The following is a 23398-nucleotide window of genomic DNA, read 5'->3' as shown; positions in this document are numbered from 1 at the left end:
CACTATGATTGTTCACCTATTAAGATCTCAGATAAAACTATATTTCACTCTCTATCTTTGTTCTCCTGATATGAGAGTAAAAGTACTTTTGAGAAGCACATTTATTTTTGGTCCTAGGTATGCACATACTGTATCTAGACATCGCTCAATTGTTTTTATTTTCTGTGTTTAATCTAAAGCACTATTAGTTGTGCCCCTTATTTTCCTGTCGTTATATAGTGTAGGTCCTTCGAACACTGAACAGGTGTTTTTCAAGACATATTAAAGTATAATGTGGGGATTATTTAGTATTAGAATTTGAAAGGAAGATTCTGTTTAGAAAATCTTTTTCGGACCAATTTATTTAAACAAATCAGAGCGTCAGCAGAGTGATGCTCGGATCCCTAATAATACTTTCTGGTCTCTGCCAGACATAAGATGCATGCTAGATTAAGACACTGGCTTAATGCTGCAGATTTAATTTAAAAAAAAGCAAATATAAAAAAAATATATAATTTAATAATGATTAGAAAATATATATTTTTTTAATTTAAAATGGAAAAATACTTCATTTTCCTACAAAAGTAGGTTTTGCTGCACTGCTCATCACTAAGGCAGTCCTGAAATTGCGATAATGATTGGAGGATAGGAGCAGTACCATGGGGAAGCTAACACTACTACAGCTGGTTATACAGGGCAATAGCCACCACTGGCGGAAGGCTTTGATGAATAGCAAAAGGCTCTATTTATTCAGGGCATTATATTGTATATACTGTAGACCCTTGTGTAATATAACTGATAGTGATGAGAACCAGGAAAAAAAATACCACATTAACATTAGGAATTGTTCATTCCAATAACCCTTGTACTGTTAACTTTAATAAAAATAGTTTTTATGATGAACTTAGAAATATTATCAAGCATAGAGCAGTTTTTGTGAGAGTTTTAGTAATAAGGGACAGTGAGAGATGTTCTGTAGGTCCTTGACAGGATAGAAAGCATAACTGGAAGTGCCGTAAATTATGGGAAATGATGAGTGTGCTTACTGGTATTTCAGTGGCATCTTCATTAAGGCTAGAACAAAGTCGGAGATGTTTTACAGGAATGGGCATAAGGATGTTTGTGAGTGCCTGAGAAAAATAACGTTGGTGACACAATGTCAGAGAAATATGGGAGAAAAAGAGAAGGTCAGTATTTGATAAAGCTTTATACACAAGGAGAACATCAAAGAGGAGAAAACAGAAGCTAGCAAGCAGTGTTAATAATAGAAAATGTTGATATTGCGGGAGAGTAATTATAAAGTTGCATGTACCCACATTAAAGATGTTACCGAAATAAAAGGCTGCTGAGAGTAATACCCCTTTCAGACATCTCGAGATTCCCGGGAATTTGGCCTGCCTCAGCCAAATTCCCGGGTAGCCAAGTCTGTCTGAAAGGTACCTACCCAGGAACACGTTCCCGGGTAGCCGCCCCTGCAATCGACCAGGGTTTTTTCCCGGGACTTAAGTCCCGGGAAATTACCCTGCTTCTGTCTGAATGGTGCTACCCTGGAATTTACTACTCCCGGGCAGCACCAAGCAGCTTTTACATGGAGTTGGCAGCTCAGAGCGTCCAATAGGACGCTCAGTGCTGCTGCTTTGAGCTGACAGCACAGAGCATCCTATAGGATGCTCAGCGCTGCTGCTCTGAGTTGGCAGCGCAGAGCATCCTATAGGATGCTCAGCGCTGCCGCTCACCACCCGCCCACACTCCCGCTGGACCACCACTACTGCCCCTATTTCCCGGGCATAGCATCGGGTGACAGGGTGAGATGCTGGCTCGCTGGGGGTTCTGCCTGGAAAGGCCACTGTAGAGGTGAGAGGCGGGGAGGGCTGGGTGGGACGCTGCTGCTGCCGCAAATATGGGTGGGTGACTGCTCTTCGGGCACCTGTACCCGGCCTGTCCGACCCTGGCACCTCGGCCGCTGCTCTGCTCTTCTCTGTGCCCGTGATCAGTGCCAGGCAGGAGACTTGTTTCCAGGGGCAGCCCAGCCAGAGGCCTGGGGATGGGGGCGAGCTGCCAGGGCACCCATGGGAGGTAGTTTGGGGACATGTTGGGCAGTGTTTCAAATTATGTGCACCCCCACATACCAGTCACAGGGGGCACATAGTTGTGTGTGATCAGCTCCACCTCATCTTTGTGTCCAGCAGTTGCCATGTAATCTAAAAAACCCTGCTCTTGTCTGAAAGGGGTCTACCTGGGAATTTCCCGGGTAGACACTGTAGTGTGAAAGGGGGGTCTCGACCAAAAACCCGGGAATTTGCACAGGAGAAATTCCCGGGTCTGAGCAGGAAATTTCCCGGCTCGTATGTCTGAAAGGGGTATAAATGATGAATTTGAGAGTTCAGAGGAAAATCTGAATATGCCGTTGATTTTGGTTCTAAAGCATCATCGTGATTTGGTTTTGGCAACACACCCTCAAGTGTTTAGGTACGGATTTGATTTTGGTTTTATATATATATATATATTTTTTTAAAAACAGCAAAAATCATTAAATTTTATTATTAACATCATTAACATTAATTTCCAGTTATTTCAAATCAATTTTGACCAACTCACAACAGCTGATATCATGAGGGAGGGACTGAAATACAATCCAAAACATGCATGATGCATTTTTTAAATCCCACTTCCGGATTACGAGAAGACCCGAGTCAGGATTCTGTTCTACTCCAAACCCTAAAGTAATTCCAAATTGGGACCTGATTCAACTCGGAAACCCTATGTGCAGGGCCGGCTCCTGGGGTCGGAGCACCCTGTGCCAGCCCCCTCCAGCGCGCCCTATCTTCCTGCGCGGCGAAGCCTCGCACGACTTAAAATGGGGGTGTGACCTAATTACCATAGGCCATGCGTGCAGCATCCATTCAGAGTCTCCGGGGTCCAGCACCGCCGCACAGCTGCGGCATTGGGGGGTCCCCAACCTCCCGATTCAACCACCCGCGGGCCACTTCGGCCCACGGGTGGAACAGCGGGACAGTAATGTCCCGCTGAAATCGGGATGTTGGGGATGGGTGTGCCCTCTATGGGTGTGCGACTGCTCAGGTCGAACACCCATAGAGCCGGCCCTGCCTATGTGCGTATGTGTTCGGTTTCTAGGGAAACCAAACTGCTCATCTCTATTATCTATGGGCCTGATTCAGCAAGGATCGCTATTGCAATTATGCATGCAATAGGCTGATTGTTGCGTTCTGCGCATGTTTATGCATCGCAGTGTGCATGCACGAAGATTCCACTATGATCGAGACTGCGATCGCAGTGACTACGCAGACCCATTGCAAAGTGATTGTCAGGAAGTACCATTTGGGATTGGTGATGGGGGTGGTTGGCGAAACGCAGGCTTGCCAGTGCATTTGAATGCCGTTGCAGAAAGTGCATAAATTAGCCATTGCGATGACATACGCAGCTTGGGCTTCCACTGCGTGCGTTGAGGTTAGCTATTCCTGAGTAAGGTCAGAGCCTGTGTAAGTGTGTGAGGATGTGATAGTTCTCCATGTTACTGATGGTCTCTCAGTCTTGTGTAGTCACTGTGTGTGATGAGGTTAGTAATTCCTGAGTAAGGTCAGAGCCTGTGTAAGTGTGTGTGAGGCTGTGATGGTACTCCATGTTACTGATGGTCTCTCAGTCTTGTGTAATCACTGCGTGTGATGAGGTTAGTAATTCCTGAGTAAGGTCAGAGCCTGTGTAAGTGTGTGTGAGGCTGTGATGGTACTCCATGTTACTGATGGTTTCTCAGTCTTGTGTAGTCACTGCGTGTTATGAGGTTAGTAATTCCTGAGTAAGGTGAGAGCCTGTGTAAGTGTGTGTGAGGATGTGATAGTTCTCCATGTTACTGATGGTGTCTCAGTCTTGTGTAATCACTGCCTGTGATGAGGTTAGTAATTCCTGAGTAAGGTCAGAGCCTGTGTAAGTGTGTGTGAGGCTGCGATGGTACTCCATGTTACTGATGGTGTCTCAGTCTTGTGTAATCACTGCGTGTGATGAGGTTAGTAATTCCTGAGTAAGGTCAGAGCCTGTGTAAGTGTGTGTGAGGCTGTGATGGTACTCCATGTTACTGATGGTGTCTCAGTCTTGTGTAATCACTGTGTGTGATGAGGTTAGTAATTCCTGAGTAAGGTCAGAGCCTGTGTAAGTGTGTGTGAGGCTGCGATGGTACTCCATGTTACTGATGGTGTCTCAGTCTTGTGTAATCACTGCGTGTGATGAGGTTAGTAATTCCTGAGTAAGGTCAGAGCCTGTGTAAGTGTGTGTGAGGATGTGATGGTACTCCATGTTACTGATGGTCTCTCAGTCTTGTGTAATCACTGTGTGTGATGAGGTTAGTAATTCCTGAGTAAGGTCAGAGCCTGTGTAAGTGTGTGTGAGGATGTGATGGTACTCCATGTTACTGATGGTTTCTCAGTCTTGTGTAATCACTGCGTGTGATGAGGTTAGTAAGTCCTGAGTAAGGTCAGAGCCTGTGTAAGTGTGTGTGAGGCTGTGATGGTACTCCATGTTACTGATGGTGTCTCAGTCTTGTGTGATCACTGCGTGTGATGAGGTTAGTAATTTCTGAGTAAGGTCAGAGCCTGTGTAAGTGTGTGTGAGGCTGTGATGGTACTCCATGTTACTGATGGTTTTTCAGTCTTGTGTAATCACTGCGTGTGATGAGGTTAGTAATTCCTGAGTAAGGTCAGAGCTTGTGCAAGTGTGTGTGAGGCTGTGATGGTACTCCATGTTACTGATGGTTTCTCAGTCTTGTGTAGTCACTGTGTGTGATGAGGTTAGTAATTCCTGAGTAAGATCAGAGCCTGTGTAAGTGTGTGTGAGGCTGTGATGGTACTCCATGTTACTGATGGTTTCTCAGTCTTGTGTAGTCACTGCGTGTGATGAGGTTAGTAATTCCTGAGTACGGTCAGATCCTGTGTAAGTGTATGTGAGGCTGTGATGGTACTCCATGTTACTGATGGTTTCTCAGTCTTGTGTAGTCACTGTGTGTGATGAGGTTAGTAATTCCTGAGTAAGGTCAGAGCCTGTGTAAGTGTGTGTGAGGCTGCGATGGTACTCCATGTTACCGATGGTTTCTCAGTTTTGTGTAATCCATGCGTTTGATGAGGTTAGTAATTCCTGAGTAAGGTCAGAGCCTGTGTAAGTGTGTGTGAGGATGTGATGGTACTCAATGTTACTGATGGTTTCTCAGTCTTGTGTGATCACTGCGTGTGATGAGGTTAGTAATTCCTGAGTAAGGTCAGAGCTTGTGCAAGTGTGTGTGAGGCTGCGATGGTACTCCATGTTACCGATGTTTTTGCAGTCTTGCTAAGTATTATGGATGTGTGTAAGGTAAAGTGGGCGTCCTTATGATAGGCTGCGATGACATTGCGATTGCAATAATTAGCATATCTTTGCAGTGAGACTGCGTGCGTAATTGCTATTGCGAACGCAATAGCGAACCCTTACTGAATCAAGCCCTATATCAGAGTATGAGATAAGATAGGAGGTAAAGAAATGGCTCCAGTTAATGCACCACATGGAATGGAGTCACCGACAACTTTCCCTCACAAAAATACCAATACGAATATTAATTTCTAGACTGAGCATTTCATTATTTGGGGTATTCAGGTTCTGACCTTCCCTCATAATTTTGAACAGCACTGAATCCATATATATTGTATATAGAATAGAATAGAATATATAGAATAAAAGATCCACAAACTTGGAAATCTGACTAATTCCAAATTCCTCTTTACTTTAGTAATCGCTGACTGGTAAAAATACAATGCCGCTTTGGTATTTTTAACTCCTTGAAATTGGTAAAATAAAGAGGAATTTCAAGTGAGCCAGAGCCCAGAGCGAGCGAATCTTCTATAGATTGTACATATATTTCTACTGCAACTTGTCAAACACTGTTGATTGTGCAATTTTTAGCAGGAGAATGAGTGGAGCAGAGGGAATGAGAAGTACGAGATCTCAGTACTACAAGACAGGTGCAGATATGCTCGTACCATGCATTTATTCTGCAGACATTACAGTCAGCTGTCAGAATAACAGAATGAAATGATCAGGAGGGGTAGACATTGCATAGATTTAAAATCGGTTTTGTACAGTGAAACTAATCTTGTAAACAACTTAATAAATAGCGTAAATTTGAACTTTCAAAAATGTATGTTATCTTTCTCTTGTTCTTTTATTTCACATATACAGTACGATGGTAAGGAGAAGCATTAAAGGCATAACAAAATTATTTAAATATTTGCAATGAAGCATTTTTGATGAACTTTTGGAGAAAACTGATACCTCTTTTCCACCAAAAACCCGAGTCCAACCTGGATTTTCAGACATGCTTCCAAACCAGGTCAGACCCGGGTCAGGCACCGTTTACACAGCACCTTCGATCTGGGTTACTCCCAGGTCAGCCCTGTTCACACTGAACCTGGGTCTGCCCTGCTAAACTTGTGAGGTCATAAAAAGTGGGAGGTGACTGCTCCACAACCACCAATCAGCTCATTTTAGGCATGACCCAGGTCGTATAACCGGGGTTGCGCCTTTTACACTGCACCATTACCCAGGTCCATCCTGGGTCCGACCTTGGTAGCTACCTGGGTTGGATTGCCGGGTCTCTTGACCTGGGTTATTTTTCAGGGACCCTTTTACACTGAGCTGCGACCCGGGTAGACCCAGCAAAATCCCAGGTTTTTGCTCTGGTGTAAAAGGGGTATAATAGACAAATTAATGTCTTGTGGTGACATTGTCACTTGTACAACAGGCTTTGCAGTCACAGCTTCCAGAAAACTATAACAATTGTGCCTACTAGATGCATACATGAGCCATAAACTCAGCTGGTGCCCGTGAGGGTGTTTCAGGGTGGACGCGAAGCAGTAGCAGCTGTGACATTTGTCGCAGTCACCACCGCCTTATTATACTAACGCCGCAGCCGATGCGCTGTCTATTGCGACACCCATCAACTGCAAATCTGAACAGCTGGCGAGAGGGAGGGTGATCTCCAAAGCTTTCCCCATGTGGGGCACTGAGGTCTGTAGGTGAGATGGTGGGACAGTGCACAAAAAGCAGGTGTCCCCTGCCAAAATCTGGTATATGGGGAGGTATGTGACTATGTTTGTATTTAAGAAAATATATAAATAATAAACCATATGTAATAAAGGAACATCCACCTGAAATAAAGAGAGAGAGAGAGAGAGACAGAGAGAGAGAGAGATGCATTTGCTAATAGAACATGTTGTCTTTGGATCTATTAGTAGTAATTAATAGTTGACACTTATCAGAAAATAATTAAGCCCATTAAACTCTATTCCTGGGAGAGATGCTGATGGTGGGACTAATAATTGATTTGCTCACTGCACACCCCTGTTAACACCATGAGGGGTATTCAATATGGGAGCGAAAAGTCCATGCTGGACTTTTCGCTCCACATCGGAGCTTTTCCTCGGATACAGTATTGGGCGCGCGCCTGCTTTATCCCTGTATTCAATTAAAAAGCTACGAAAACGGGAGCCGGCGAAATAGGAACGGCGAAAAAAAACGGGATTTACCTGGAATAAATTGTAGGACCCCCCTAAAGCTGTCAAAACATGGGGGATCACTATGGGTACCCCCGTTTTAGCCTGCAAATGAAAGTCGGGGTTTTAAATAGACGCGGCAGGTGTTTTTTTTCCGACATTGAAGAAGTGATGCAGAAGAGCACATGAAAATGGGTACTAGCATATCTTTATGTCCCTAAAGTAATTTTTTAAAAATTCTGCAAAAATGCACCTGCCGCTAATAATCTATTCTAGAATACACCTGCCGCTAATAATCTATTCTAGAATACACCTGCCGCTAATAATCTATTCTAGAATACACCTGCCGCTAATAATCTATTCTAGAATACACCTGCCGCTAATAATATATTCTAGAAAACACCTGCCGCTAATAATCTATTCTAGAAAACACCTGCCGCATACTTGCAGAATAGCCTTGAACTTATTTCCGTTTTTAAACATTTTTTTCCTTCTTTTTTTTTTTTCACCCCAATTTTTCAATTCATTTTTTGCGGTGTCCCTATTTTTAAAAAAATCTTTTTTTGACAGTTGTTTTTAAAATGTCATTCCCAGGGGTGCAGGCTATTTTTTTAAGCCTGCACCCCTAAACTCCAATTCTGCACTTTTTTTCGCCACCTATTCAGTGGTGAAAAGTTATCCCTGTTTTTTTTTCGAACCTGCGAAAAGTCTTTGAAATTGAATACAGGGATAATTGAAATCGGCGAAAATGACATAATCAGTAATAATTTATCGCCGATTCCGAAATTTTCACTCCAAATTGAATACCCCTGCATGTGTCAGTATGGCAAATGTAAGTGTATACGTTCTGAAATCACTTTTGGAATGTCTTGTTCCCAAATCCCTGGGAATATAATAAACAACCCAGTCCCCACGGCAGTCCTACATTAATATAAGCCCCAGCCACTCAATAACATTAACACAGAAATTAATCCCCCAGGTAAAAAAAAATGTAAGTCTCCCATAACTTTGACCTCACAATCTCCCCCAGTACACACATAACATTAACCTATTAACACAACTGCTCTCATCATTCAAATGATGGTTGTCCTCATTGAATTGTCCTGGGAGTTACTCAGTCCCCAAGGCATGGTATTGGTCCGGGTTATAAGGATACACCTGACTGAGTACAGGTGGATAAATTAGCACCTCAGTCATTTTGATTTAAACATCTGTGCTCAACCATGGATATCCTTAAAACCTGAACTGTTAGGGTGCTTTGAGGACTGTGTCTGGGAATCACTGCAACTCAAACATCTCAACTGTCACATGCCGGACCCAAAAAGCAGGTCTCATTTACAGGGTCCAAAGTCCAGCGCATTCTGTCGCTGAGGGGTCCTGGTGTCCGCTTTGCGGGGGGCATTGTCTTTAAGCTGCAAGACTCTATCTTTGGTTTTGGGGCTCTGGCACAGGCTTCTCCAGCCGGCTGCTTGAGCATTTTCCCCAAATTAATATGCAGGGGTGCATTTGCAGCAATGTCCTCTCTTAAATGTAATTTAGTGATGGGCAAGAGGTCCCCTAAATTCTCTTTGGTGTTCATAGTCTTGGACCCTCTCCAGAAGAGCAAAGTCTGATTCAGATGGAGGCACTAGGGTCTGTTTCAGATGTGGACCCTATTTTGATGTTCACGCAATTGAGCGTTTATCGGTGGACCGCGCATGCATGCTTTATAGAAAAAATTGAAAGGCAAAGATTTGTGTTCTGTGGTGCACGAGAATAGTTATTGATTAAAATATAACTTTTATTACATATATTAAAATACCATGAATGAAAATGACTGCAGAATAATACTCAGATTACAGAGAATGTGAATAAAGATATAAATAGTGATTAAAAACTGCTGTGTGCAGGAATGGCACTGTATGTGTCTCTATTAATATTGTAATGTATTCAGAAATTGATATTACAGTATCAAATAAGGAAAACAAACAATGCAGAGGATGTCACAGAGTGGTGTAATATCTATATATATATATTATTCAATAAATGGATGGTAACATTGTTGCCACAATCCAAGAGAATTCTTGAATTTTAAATAGGTGATTCCCTTCAAAGGTCCAGACAGGATATTATGTGTTCACAGATATAAATATGAATGTTACAGAAAGTAATCCCCCTCTCTTGTACACACTACTGAAATTAATCTACATATAGATATCAATAATCTCTCATTAACAAACAGTGCACTTCCAAAGTCCAGATATTATTGTAATTGGGGAGCTATATGCTACTATACACCTGTCACAGTGAGATCTGTATTGCATAGCTGTGAAGATATTCCTTATGTCGCTATAGTGCCCACAGCAGTCCTACAAAGATATAAGCTCCAGCCACTCAGTGACATTTACCCAAAAATGAATCCCCCTGGTAAAATAAAAATGTACGTGCACACACCTGTTTTTTGAGAAAAGCTTACACTACGGAGAAATGCGTTGAAGTATACAGGTGTCTTGTTTTCCGGAGCACCTCATACCACAGAAGCCGCTCCTTGCTCTTAGCTACTCGCAGCATCTCACACTACAGAAGCCGCTCTCCGATCTGAGCGTTCTGGAATTTCAAGCCTTGCCGGAGCTATATTATTACAGCTGCGCGGAGATCCTTCCCTATGGAGATCCAGCATGACCAGGCTCACTGGGGAAACTAGTGGTTATACAACGGAGTGATTATCTGGAACCTGCTCCCCACACCCTTCGCTTACAGCCTGGCATTGCTCACCATTGTCAGCAGCTTAACATCGGGGCTGCTGTTACCCGCCTTAAACTGGGGTTAAGAAGGGAGGTCATTATTTAGTGAGTATCACAAGGATTTTCTCCTGCAAATACATCAAGCCATATATAAATGAAGTCATTCTGTGGCTTTGGGCCTGATACAGACCCTCTTGCTATGGTGAGGACGCTCATAGTTGGCCAACAGTCGCTTTCTGCGCATGCACGAACATCGCAATGCGTGAGCCAGTGCGAGAGATCAGAATGCGTTCACTCACTGCACATAGACTGCCCAGCGGAGTGATTGACTGATGAAGCCGTTTCTAGGTGGTGACAGGGGCTGGCCTCTGGAAACGGGGGAGTGGAGGTGCGAACGCAGGGGTGCCGAGTGTAACAACGCCATTACAAAGGTGTGCATAATTAAAAGGCAGTGTCATAGTACACGTCACTTGGTGGGATTTCACTCTGAAGGGATCGCAGTGCTTGCGGCAGGGTATGGTCAACCTCAAGCGCTGCGATCTCATCCGATGGTGCTCGATGTACCAATGGTTTAAAGCACTTCCAGGAGATGACGTGCGCAAGTGGGCTTCTTATGAATGGGTGGTGGGCGTCTGCATACACAAAGTGATCGCACGCCAAGACATAGTTGGCGTGCTAATGCCTTGCTGCGCGATCGCCTGCCTTGCTGGGCGTGCATTGAATTTGCATATGCATCTAGCGAGCGAACGCATGTAGCGAGAGGGTCTGAATCAGGCCCTTTGTTCATTCTACAACGCTGGTAACTAATTAATCCCTTCTGTTGCATAAGGAAGATTAATTCCCAAGTGAGATTGTGGCTTCATGTTGTTCTCAATATTGGAGTTCTAACTCAAGTAACATTGTATCGAGCACCAGGACTGGATTCTCTTTATATTTTGTGTCTAAATACTCTATTTGCTCTAAAGTTGTAATGTTTGCAATGTGATTTTTTTTTAAATTTATACTCCCAGGAGCTTATTGTTTATTCGTCTAGTAATTTGTATTTAATAACTTCATTCATGAGTTTACCAACTTTTTATGTGTAATTTATAATGCTCTAAGCAGCCGCTCGCAAAGCTGTGGGAGACCACCCACAGCTTGTGCGAGCGGCCAGGAGACCATCACGATAATCACGACCATCGGCCTTGCGACGAGACCCTGTGGTAGGGTTTAGGCTGCCGCAAGGCCGAGTGGACTCTCTGCTCTAATAGAGCAGGAAGTCCACTACTGACATCAGTATTGATGTCAGTAATACCTCTCTACAAACAGCAGGCGTTCCTAAGGGGTCGCCTGCGTTTGTCCAGCCACCCCCCCTACCCGCCCACAAAATGGGGCGAGTTGTCACTCACCATCGAAAGCAGTCCCATCTTGTTGCAAACCCCATAACCCCAACACGCCGGATGCAGCGCATGTGCAGTGCCGTAACATTGGGCCGCTTGCGAGCGCACAGCGCTCGCGAGCGGCTCTGAATGAGCTCCATTGTGAATGATGACATCTAACATGTCGACCTCCTGTCTATGGCAACATTCTGAATATTGACATTCAGAACAAGTGAACATTTTGTACCACACCCCTCTGTATATGTTGGGATCAAATCAAATAACACACAAATGAATCCGCTCTTTCATTCATTAATTGATCAAAATTATCCATCATCAAATACATGTCTTTGGGTAGATGTAACAGCCTGAAACCTGTAGGTATCGGCAAGTTCCCGGCGAGTCTGCCCAATGTTTTAAAGGGGCAATCATTTCAAAGGCAAAACCAGGTTGGTTTGGCCTTTTAAATGATTGCTTCTTTAAAATATAGGGCAGATTCACAAGGATCTCGTCAAAGCCTGCAAGTCTGAGACTGATACATTTACTCCTCCATCTGAAAAAGTTTGTTAAACTTTAGGATTCTGTAACTGGTAAAACCCCCCATTATCAGCAATGGTTTCAATCAAACGTTTACCTGGTAATTGTTACTTAGTCCTGAACATCGGCTTGGGGTACCTTTAGTGTTCACTCTTTGTCCGGTTTCGGGCAGGGTGCCGGACCAAGAGAAAGGGCACTCTAGCGCGCACCAAAGGTGTGCGTGCACTTGAAAAGGGGGCATGGACTTGTGAAAAGGGAGGGTGTCTTTAAGATGTGCCCCCTTTTCACCACTCTTGTGGGCGTGCCCAGCACTTACGGACATGCGCCTGGCATCTATTCATCGGCAGTGATTGCTATTTTTCCCACCCCTGGGCAAAGGTCTAGCGTTCCTGGCAGGTTGTTTTAGCAAGGTGCCGCCAAAAGGGCAGGGCGCATTCTGCCCTTTTGAAATCGGACAGGGAGCGGCACCCCGATAAATCAGCCTAGCGGGAACACCAGACCTTTGCCCAGGTCCCATTACAGAACAGCTCCAGCTCATGGATGTTGGTGGATGATCATCATCTTCAGGTCCTGCCACAACATTTCTATTGCACCCGGATCTGAAGAGTAACATATACTATGAGAGATATAGTACAAGGCCTGATTTAGAGGTGGACGCAGTTACAGCCGCAATTGCGTATGTTTACGCAGCCACAACTGCATCTTTATTCAAATGCTGCAGCCGATGGTCTTCCTACTGAGATTCCCATCATCTGCGGTGCTAATCCGTCTCTGTGTATATTAATGCACACCAATGATCACACTATCAAAGACTGCACCAGATCTATGGAGGTGCAATTTCTCCATCTGAACATGGCTGCCTGTGTCAGTGCAACTGCGTCTTCAGACACAGCCACTGACCGCAACACGCCAGCGATATGACCACGTCTGGCTAGAAACCCCGACTGAAATTGTCTCTCTCTGCATCCAAACTCATTCTGCGTCTCCCAGTGGTAACCGTCAGGACGCATGCGCAGTACAGTACTTCCAACATCGGCCAACTGCATGGATATCAGCATTGCGTGAAGTTAGTGCACACCTCTGAATGAGGCCCACAATTGTCAGACTGTGATATTGTAGTTTAAACATTACGCAGGAAAGGGTTAATGACAATTGCATAAATGATAGGTGGGTACATTCTATACATAAACATTATGCAGGAAAGGGTTAATGACAAATGCGTATATGATGTGGATACATTGTGTGTGTGTATATATATATATATATATATATATATAAACATTATGCAGGAAAGGGTTAATAACAACTGCATATATGACATGTGGGTACATTATATTCATAAACATTATGCAGGAAAGGGTTAATGACAACTGCGTATATGATATGTGGGTACAATCTATACATAAACATTATGCAGGAAAGGGTATTAGTAGTATACGACGGTGGGCGCAGCAGATGTATTACAGTTTGAGTCTCCCATATCCAAAATCCTTGGGACCAGGGGTATTTTGGATAACGGAATATTCTGTATTTTGGAATATGTGCATACCATAATTAAATATCTTGGGAATGGGACTGCAGTTTACACACAGGATGCATTTATGTTTCATATACACCTTATACACATTGCCTGCAGCTCATTTTATACAATATTTTTAATAATTTGTGCCTTAGACAAAGTTTATGGACATTGAACCATCAAAAATCAAAGGTTTCATTATCTCAGACATGCCAAAATTATTCCGTATTTCGGAATATTCCGAATTTCGGAATATTTGGTTATGGGAGACTCTATATGACGGTGGGTGCTGCAGGGGTGTTAGTAGTATATGACGGTGGGTGCTGCAGGGGTGTTAGTAGTATATGACGGTGGGTGCTGCAGGGGTGTTAGTAGTATATGACGGTGGGTGCTGCAGGGATGTTGGAAGTGAATGATGAGGGTTGTGTCTGGACTGTGTGTTGGTGATGAATGTAAGAGGGTGATTGGGTGCTGTTGGGGTGTTGGGGTGTCGTTGGTGCCTGACAGAGGAGGGAAGTAATTGGTGAATGAGTGGAGTGTCTGGGTATATACAGTATGTGTGTTAAAAAACTGTGTTTGTATAATATATATTATATATATATAATTTCAACATTTATTGATAGGGGCCCCCACATGTTTTTTGCCCAGGGGCCCCCACTAACCTTGATCCGGCCCTGTAACTAATGAATTCTCTTTAGAGGCTGAGAGAAGATCTGGCAGAGCGTGATCAGCATTATGTAATACTCTGCTTGGCATAAACCTGTAGATCTTTTATGACCAAAACATTTTCTCATCGGGTTCCGTCCCTGGTCCAGCTGGAATTTCTGCGTTTCTTTTCCTACCAGGGGCGGGTGTTGTTTTAGAGCCGTCTTCCTGGTCTTTATTAGTCTTGTCATTGTAATTTAATTACATCTATAATCTAATCATCCCCACACAATTTGGTTTTATTTTCTCTACATCCAGAGAGGACAAATGCGCTGGCGCTTTGCTTTGATAAAGTGCTGGACGTGTTCATTTCTTTTTACACCGTCCCGCGACAATATTTTACTTACATACTGCAAAACTGTGACATGCAATTTTGTGTAGGTAATAAAGGCTCCTTCCAGTGATTTCAGCTTTATTAGATGCTGCTGTCCCAAAATGTTTATCCAGGCTAGTGCCGTCTGTGTACTCTATGCTCCTCCAAGAGACCAATTTTTGGAGCCAGTGAGCAGAGCTCAGGAGAGGACAGGAGAATCATTGTGGTGGTCTCATCTCTGCCTTTAATGGTGCTGTCTGAAACAAGGTTGGACATCGACGGTTTGCTTCCTATGGGCAATGCTTTCCCATCGATGGTGGAGTTCTGATGTTTTTCCACCATCAGTGGCTGATTTCCAATGGTGACACGCTTTTCCCCAGTCCTTAGCACTGCCTTCTCATTGGCCATCCCTTAGCCCCACCCTCCTTTCATGATTCGCCCGCCGCTATTACGTCTGCTCCCATGACACCCACTGATAGTTCAAACCAACAATGGTTTTCCATCTAAGGTCTCCTGTCCTGTATGGAAGATACCGATGCTACAGTACCATCAATTGTACCAAGGTACCAATGATGTTCATACCTAAATTAAGGTTATTGCTTTGTTTTATTGGCAAATTGTCCCTGACTAGTGTGGGAAATAACCAAAAAAATCTTTACACTGGCATCAAACCATGTTATAACCACTCAGCTACCAGAGAGAATAACAGCACTGTTTGCAGAGCTAATCTAACCTACTATCCCTGTGTGTGCTGTAAGAGGGGGGAATTATTTTAAATGTCAGATCCCTTTATACAATATAATTTAAGGGTGAGTGTATTAGACTAAGGTGACTCATATATAGCTGCCGATTTGGAGGATGAGGAATGAAGCTGCTAGCCATGTGCCGGACTGTGTATGTGTATTATAGAACTCTTGTCTATGTGTCTTGCCCTATGGGACATTCAGGTGAATGGGGCCGGACAAATTAATAGCCTGCAGTCTAGCTTGGGGACCAACATGTCCATCCTGGAGTTGAGTAAGTGATGGGACTTACAACAAACTCTGGTGCTCAGGTGGAAGTAGAAATATGAACCCCAGAGGCCATCTCCAAAGTTCTCCCTATCACCCAAATGATCAATCCCTAACCCTCATGCCGTTAGGAAACTGGTTAAACTTAAATACATTATGTCATTTGCTTTGATTATAGAATATGAACACTGTTGTCTTTAATTCCAGATAAATCGTGGATGCACACCCCTGAAGCTTTATCCAAACACTTCATTGCCTACAATGCTAAGGTGAGTCCTACTTCCCCGCAGTGTTCAGAAATGAGTCATGTCTACAAGCAGATTGGCCCTTATTGAATCCCGGAAGTGAAATGTTGCTGTGTTACTCGTTAGATGTGATAAGTAAAAAGATTAATGCTGTGTACATAAGGCTTTACAGACGGAATAGCAGTAAAAATAAAGCTACTGTATATAGTCTACCAATTTCATTATAAAGTTTTTGTAGAGCAGCTTCTGTCCTGTGTGACTTCTTACAGTATGATCAAAGGTGAATAAAGTAAATGTTTGGAATAATATAAATACAGGGGTATATTTATCAAAGCTTGGAGAGAGATAAAGTGTCAACCAATCAGCTTCTAAAATGTCATTTTGTAGGCTGTGATTGGTTGGTACTTTTCTCTCCAAGCTTTGATAAATCTCCCCCATAGTTACAAAAGCCTTTTTTTTGCATTGCCCTGCTCCCTTCCCCCACTGCCCTGCCAGAAAAACATGACTGCTGGGCATAGATCCTAGGGCATCTATAGAGAGGAGGGGGCCCCCTCCTCTCACCCTGGCAGCCGACTGACTTTGCGGGGCCGGCCACTGCAGAATGAATAAACTCTGGGCACTAGAGTGTCGCCGTAGAGTTTATACTCCTGTTCCCAGGTGTATTATTTGCACCAAGTATGTAAGGCTGATGCTAGTACACCTTGATGATGATGATAAGTGTTGAATAAGATGTACTTATACAGTGTGCATGCACCGCAAACACTCATACAATACTGCATACTGGTGAATATACTCAGTTATATCCATGCACACAATCTGGGAGATGATTCACGTTTAATTCACCATCAGCCTTTGGGGCTTATTCTATTATTCATATAACGCTGTTTGGAAACATTTTACAATATTTTGTGAACTCCTTATGCCCACAGAGTCACATTTCTATCTCATATATATTTGCTGCACCAGATGTGTGTAATACAGAGGAGCTGGCATCAGTTGGTCAGGCAGCATGACTCTGCCATCTGTGGTGGCTATCTGCAAGGGGCAGCCTAGCCTGGATGTAGGCATCAGTGATTCTTCATACATTCGCTTTGTGCCACTAATATATGAAAATCCCTGTGGGGCAGTTTTCAGGTCACGGTTGGGCAGGGAGTGCACAGTACGCTGCCCGTGAAGTGCTATAGCCAACACCGCTCATTAGTCCCAGAGGGAACATTCAGCATTTTTCCTCTCAGTCACCTATTGGAATCGCTCTCCTGAAAAGCTCAGGGAACAATCTGTGAAGGGCCGTTAGCTTTGTAGTGTGCAGCAAAAAGAAACAAATGAAACAATCTAATTAAACAGTAAGAAGTTGGCAACATGGAAACGTCATTCAAATTAGGCTAAAATGCCATAGAAATATCCGACAGATCAGAAATGGATTTTTAATTTGGTGACCATTGTTAGGACATAACTTGGTTGGACAGAAAACTCGGCAAGAACAAATTAGGACGCACTTGTCATTAGCATTTGTGTGTGAGCCAGGTCAATGTTTTGACCAAGGTATGCTTCTGCAAATAATTCTATTTTAAAGGTATAGATCACCTTAAGCCATCATTTTTCTAAATGTGAGGGGTAAAACGTAATAGCCTGCGACTTGCAGGCATCGGCGAGTTCCCGGTGAGTCTGCCCAATGTTCTAAAGGGGCGATCATTTAAAAGGCAAAAGCAGGTTGGTTTGGCCTTTTAAATGATTGCTTCTTTAAAACATTGGACAGATTCACAAGGATCTCGTCAGAGCCTGCAAGTCTCAGACTGTTACATTTACTCCTCCATCTGAAAAAGTTTGTTAAACTTTAGGATTCTGTAACTGGTAAAACCCCCATTATCAGCAATGGTTTCAATCAAACGTTAACCTGGTAATTGTTGCTGAGTCCTGAACATCGGCTTGGGGTATCTTTAGTGTTCACTCTAGGTCCGGAGCCATGCAGGGTGCCGGACCTAGAGAAAGGGCACTCTAGCGTGTACCAAAGGCGTGTGAGCCCCTGCAATAGGGGCGTGGCTATTACATCTACTCCTGAATAATTATTACCGTGATCAATTAATTTTGCACTAATCAGGCAAGCAATATCCTAGTGTTCATTCTAGCACCCTGCACCTGTCACAACCCGTGCAGTTCCTCTATCCTGCCAGGGGTGTCGCTATCTGCTCTGGTGCTTCTAGCGCACTCAGTTGATACAAAAAACTGATGAGCTACAGACCACAGTGTACTAGAAGCACCAGAGCAGAGAGCAACACCCCTGGCAGGATAGAGGAACTACACGGGCTGTGACAGGTGCAGGGTGCTAGAATGAACATTACATTTCCAATATGCAGCATCATAGAAGGGGGTCTGCTGTTGTTTATAAATAAATAGTAAGAACCTACAGTATTTATTTAGGGAAGCAGGACTATTGCCAAGCAGATGGGTGATACATCGTCCTCATTACCACCACAAATGTGTATTCCTATTGATGTAGTAACATACGGATGTGCCCTCGTACACCTAGCGTCTATACGCCATATGAAGTTTTAAACATGTATAAAGTCACAGATAAAGCACAGCGTAACTTGGCGTGAGAAAAGGCTACGGCCGCTACTTTCCAGCCCTTCGTACAGACTCAGGGCCTAATTCAGACCCGCTCACGAGCGTAGGACGCTCGCAAGCGGGTCGATGGTGCCCTAATGCGCATGGAGGGAGCTCCGTCGTGCGCATGCGCGAGACCCGGGGAGCGACAGCCAAGCTGTCGCTCCGGGTCTCGCACCAAAGGGGGCGTGCTGTCGATGGTGACTGACAGCACGCCCCCTTTGGTGGGCGTGCCGGGGGCGTGGCTGCCAGATGGAGGCGTTCCCATGGGAACGCCTACCATCTGGGTCCGGCCCCACTGATATCACTAGTGTTGTCAGTGGGAGTGATTTTGGCTCTGATAGAGCCAAAATCACTCCAGGGCTTGCGGCAGCGAGACCCTACCGCAGGGTCTCGTCGCAAACCCGATGGTCGCGATGGTCTTGACCATCGCGACCATCATCATGGACACTCGCTATAGCTTAAGTGGTAACCCACAGCTATGCGAGCATCCATGAGGCCGCTCCATTTTTAGGTAGGAGGGCCCTGATTCAGAACGAGCGCTTTGGTCAGAGCGTCCGTCTCTGAATCAGGCCCTCAGTCGCACACATATGTACAAACGTCACACATCAAATGTATCAGTGCAAGCTAACAAAGTAGCTTTGTCACTTCCTATTGTGTCACCCACAAGAGTAAGATGCACGTTTTGAGCAAGAGAGATGCCCCCCGTCATCCAGGCTCAGGGCGGCTGTCGGCGCGCCTGCTTGTGAATTGCGTGCTGCTCCGAATCAGACCCCCTATGTCTAATGAAAAGGAAATTGAGCAATTTAATATAAATGTTTTGTTCCTGAATATCAGTGTCACTTGTTATGTACAAGCAGTAATCTGCGTTACGCAAGTCTCTTGTACAGTAAATATTTTATTTGGAAAACTTTAACATAATATTTCCTGTAATTTAACATATTAAACTTTTAAAGCAACATAAAAAATGTATTAGATTTTGACATTTATTTGATTATGGCAGAAATGTTGAATACTAGGAGACAGGTGCACTGGAACAAACAAATAAAATAAGAAATCTTCTTTTTGGAAGAGCAGCAGTGACTGACAGCTCATCTAAATTACATTCCTCAGACTATTACCATTGTAATATATAATATGTCAGCGGGTTCGTGGCTAAAATTATGCAAATGCAAAAAATTTACAGTTGAAATGATAATTTTAGAATTCTGGTTACAGTGACATGAAATGTTTCTTATTACCCATCCGTTCTCCATCAAATACATGTGTGCGACACAGAGGAGACCTAGTAATCCTCCCCATCTCTGTCATTAGTGGTCAGCTCCAGGATGTATTCATTAGTCGCCAATTGGAAATTAATTTACTTAAACATTTCATAACGACCAATTCTAGTTAAAGTGTTTTGTTGGTGTCTATGCAGAATAAATCTATTTGCCAAGTACTGTAAAAGGTCATTTGTGAGGGATTTGGGTGTGAAATAATATTTTGCCAAACGTGGATTTTCCTTCTAAATTAGTAATTTGCATACATATAGTAACATTAAATCAAATGAGATATAACAGGTAGTGACAGGTGCTTGGAGGAAGATAAATCTGAGTTGGAGAAAGTAGAGATTTGTCTATAACGCAGTTTTGATTTTCAAACCATTAAGTTATTTTAAAGAAGGAGAAGTATCAAAGCCTGGAGAGAGAGAAAGTACCAACCAATCAGCTCCTGTTATGTTACAGGCTGTTTTTGAAAAATGACAGTTAGGAGCTAATTGGTTGGTACGTTATCTCTCTCCAAGATTTGATACAACTCCCCCACTGTATGGGAAGATATGGCGTGATCTATTTATCATTGTCACAAAGGGCCTGATTCAGGGGTAGATATAAAATCCATTGGTGCTGTGGGTCTGATTCAGAGCCGGACGCTATTTGTGCTCGCTCGTTCAGAAAAAGGGGGTGGCTATTTTAATGAACCGTTCGCTCTTTGCGGTCTGTTCACCCCTCTATGTCTGAACAAGCGAACAAAACATGCGGTTGTAATTTTGTAAAAGACGCCCCCTGGCCGCTCACATCATACGTCATGTCCGCTATTTAATAGATTAATCGAGTACATCGAACAGCGTATGAACTGCTCGCTATTCTTGTGGTTGGTTTTTCCTACCGCAATCTTGCGAGCAGTTCTGACTTTAAAATAACCAAGTGACGTGGTCAATGACGCTCCTGTATTAATTATGCACACCCATAAAAGGCCCGTTTTGACCTTTAAGCACGCCTGCGTTCTGATCTCCACTCCCCGTTTTCAAGCACCTTCCCCTGTTACCACCCACATACGCCTCCTCCTGTCACTCAAAATAGCAGGCATTCGCTATTTAGCGAGCACACGATTTTCGGCCGCACTGACTGGTTCGCGCATGCGTATTACAATCCGTATGCATGTGCAGTTGTGCGAACATCGCTCGGAGTGAACGAGCGGCCGCTTACGAGTGGCTCTGAATGAAGCCCAGTGTCTTCTAACGCAGCAGGTCTGAGAAGTTTTTTGTCCACATATTTAATCATGGCAACATTTAATAAGTGTCGACATGATGAATTTCAACATGGCCTATGCTAAGAATGATGAATGACGACATGATGTACATCGACAGAATAGTGCATACAGAAGCCTTAGCAACTCTTAAAACTGTGGGCCTAATTTAGACATAGTGCTCGCGAGCGGGTCGATGTTTGGCCACTGCGCATGCACACGCCGGAGCCGGCTCCGACGTGCGCATGCACGGGACCCGGCTAGTGACGGGTGCTCCGTCGCTCCGGGTCTCGCACGAAAAGGGAGCGGCTGTTGATTTTGATCGACAGCTCGCACCGTTTTGGAGGCGTGGCAGGGGGGGTGACTGGCCAAACTGAGGCATTCCCGATGGAACACCTGCCGTTTTGGGGCGGCCCCACTGACATCATGAGTGATGTCAGTGGTGAGCTTCCGGCTCTATTAAGAGCCAGAAGCTCACTGGGGCTTGCGGGAACGAGACCCTACCGCAAGGGTCTCATCGCAAGCCCCGCTGGTTGCGATGGTCGAGACAATCGCGACCATCTCCTGGCCGCTCGCAATAGCTGTGGGTGGTCACCCACAACAATGCGAGCGGCCCGGAGGCTGGACCAAAAAAAAAAAAACGCCCTGATTCAGAGCGAGCACTCTTTCAGAGCGTCCGGCTCTGAATCAGGCCCTGTGTTTAAGTATATCTTGGTATTGAACTTTTTACTAGTTTGGTTTATATTTTATTTTCCTGTTAATTAACTAGTTAGTATGTGAGATGTGTTTTGCACTCTCTGGCCCTGATTCAGAGCCGGACGCTCTGAAAGAGGGCGTCTTTTTTTTTTTTATGGAGTGGCCTCCTGGCCGCTCGCATTGCTGTGGGTTGCCACCCACAGCTAATGCGAGCGGCCAGGATGATGACCATCGTGACCATCGGGCTTGCGACGAGACCCTTGTGGTACAGTCTCGTGGCCGCAAGCCCCAGAGAGCTTTTGGCTCAAACAGAGCAGAAATCTCTCCCACTGACATCACTCGTGATGTCAGTGGGGCCGCCCCCAGACGCAGGCGTTCACATGGGAACGCCTCCGTCTGGGCAGCCATCCCCCCCCGGCCCGCCCACCAAAGGGGGTGTGCTGTCACTCAACATCGGCAGCACGCCCCCTTTGGTGCGAGACCCGGAGCAACGGATTGCCCGTTGCTATCCGGGTCTCGCGCATGCACACGACGGAGCCGGCTCCGTCGTGTGCATGCGCTCTGGGCCACCATTGACCCGGTTGCGAGCGCTCAGCGCTTGCGACCGGGTCTGAATCAGGCCCTCTGTACATATTGCAAAGGGCGTTGGCCCTGATTCAGCAAGGAACGCAGATGCTAATATGTATGCAATCGGTCGATGTTTGTGCTCTGCGCATGCATGCGAACTAGCAATAGCGATTGCTGAGGCTACGCAGACCCGGAGTAGAGTGATTGATAGGAAGTCCTGTTTGTGGGTGGTGACAGGGGGGTGGTCGGGCGAACACAGGCATGCCAGTGCGTTTCACGCCGTTGCAGGGGCGTACAAAAATTATCCACTGCGTGGACATAAGCAGCGAAAGCACTGATAGCGTGCGTGGCTGGTAGAAATTTCTGAGTAAGGTCAGGGCTGGTGCAAGTGTGCGTATGGGTCCGATGTTACCGATGGTTTGGCTATGTTGCCCTAGTATACGGATGTGAGTAAGGGGAAGTGGGCGTCCTTATGTCAGGATGCGATCGCAATTTGAATGCACACATTTACATACCACCGCTGATATTAGCAACTGCGCTGCGTGCATATAAGCAGAATAGCGGTCCGTAGTGAATCAGGACCATTGTCCGGGGCATGTGCCAGTTCCTACAGAAAATCCAACAGTATATATAAAGTGAAAACATCTATTATCCAGTCTATGTGTAGCCAGAAAGGGAAAGCTGGGCTTCCTGGGTCCCTCATCTAAAATTTCGTGAATATGAAAAGTAAGTTTGTCCCTGGGCGCAGCGCTAGATACAGAAAGAAAGCAGAAACAAACAGGAAGTAGTGTAATACGTTCACAGACGGTTACTGGGTATAAATAACTTCAGTATTTATCTGCTCACCTGATTTCGGTGGTATGCAGGCATTACAGGATAGCTGCTCCTGCTGGGTCTTCATTAGGCGCGACGTATAAAACTTACAGGATCATTTTGTAGTCAACAAAAATACAGATTAAAAATCAATCATAAAATTCACTTCTTTAGAGAAAGCTGAGGAAGTGGACAGTTGGTTCATGAAACTCGTTATAAGACACACCGGGAACATCGCTAGATCGGGACTGATTCAGCGCCCACGCAATGACAATCTTCCCGTAGTTCAGTG

General features: G+C 44.6%; 1 protein-coding gene across 7 annotated transcripts in view; it reads left to right on the top strand.

Moving 5' to 3' along the window:
• GULP1 (GULP PTB domain containing engulfment adaptor 1) overlaps nt 1–23398 on the top strand; it is a 366994-nt gene that overhangs the window by 215069 nt on the left and 128527 nt on the right. For all 7 annotated transcript variants that reach the window (XM_088466954.1, XM_088466947.1, XM_088466948.1 and 4 more), the window contains one exon: nt 15881–15942. In XM_088466954.1, the coding sequence (XP_088323080.1) occupies nt 15881–15942 (62 nt within the window). The remainder of the gene's footprint in view (nt 1–15880; nt 15943–23398) is intronic.

This window comes from Taudactylus pleione, unplaced genomic scaffold (genome assembly GCF_031769625.1).
Source record: "Taudactylus pleione unplaced genomic scaffold, aTauple2 ptg000067l, whole genome shotgun sequence".
NCBI lineage: Eukaryota > Metazoa > Chordata > Amphibia > Anura > Myobatrachidae > Taudactylus > Taudactylus pleione.
This window is presented reverse-complemented; position numbering and strand designations above follow the sequence as displayed.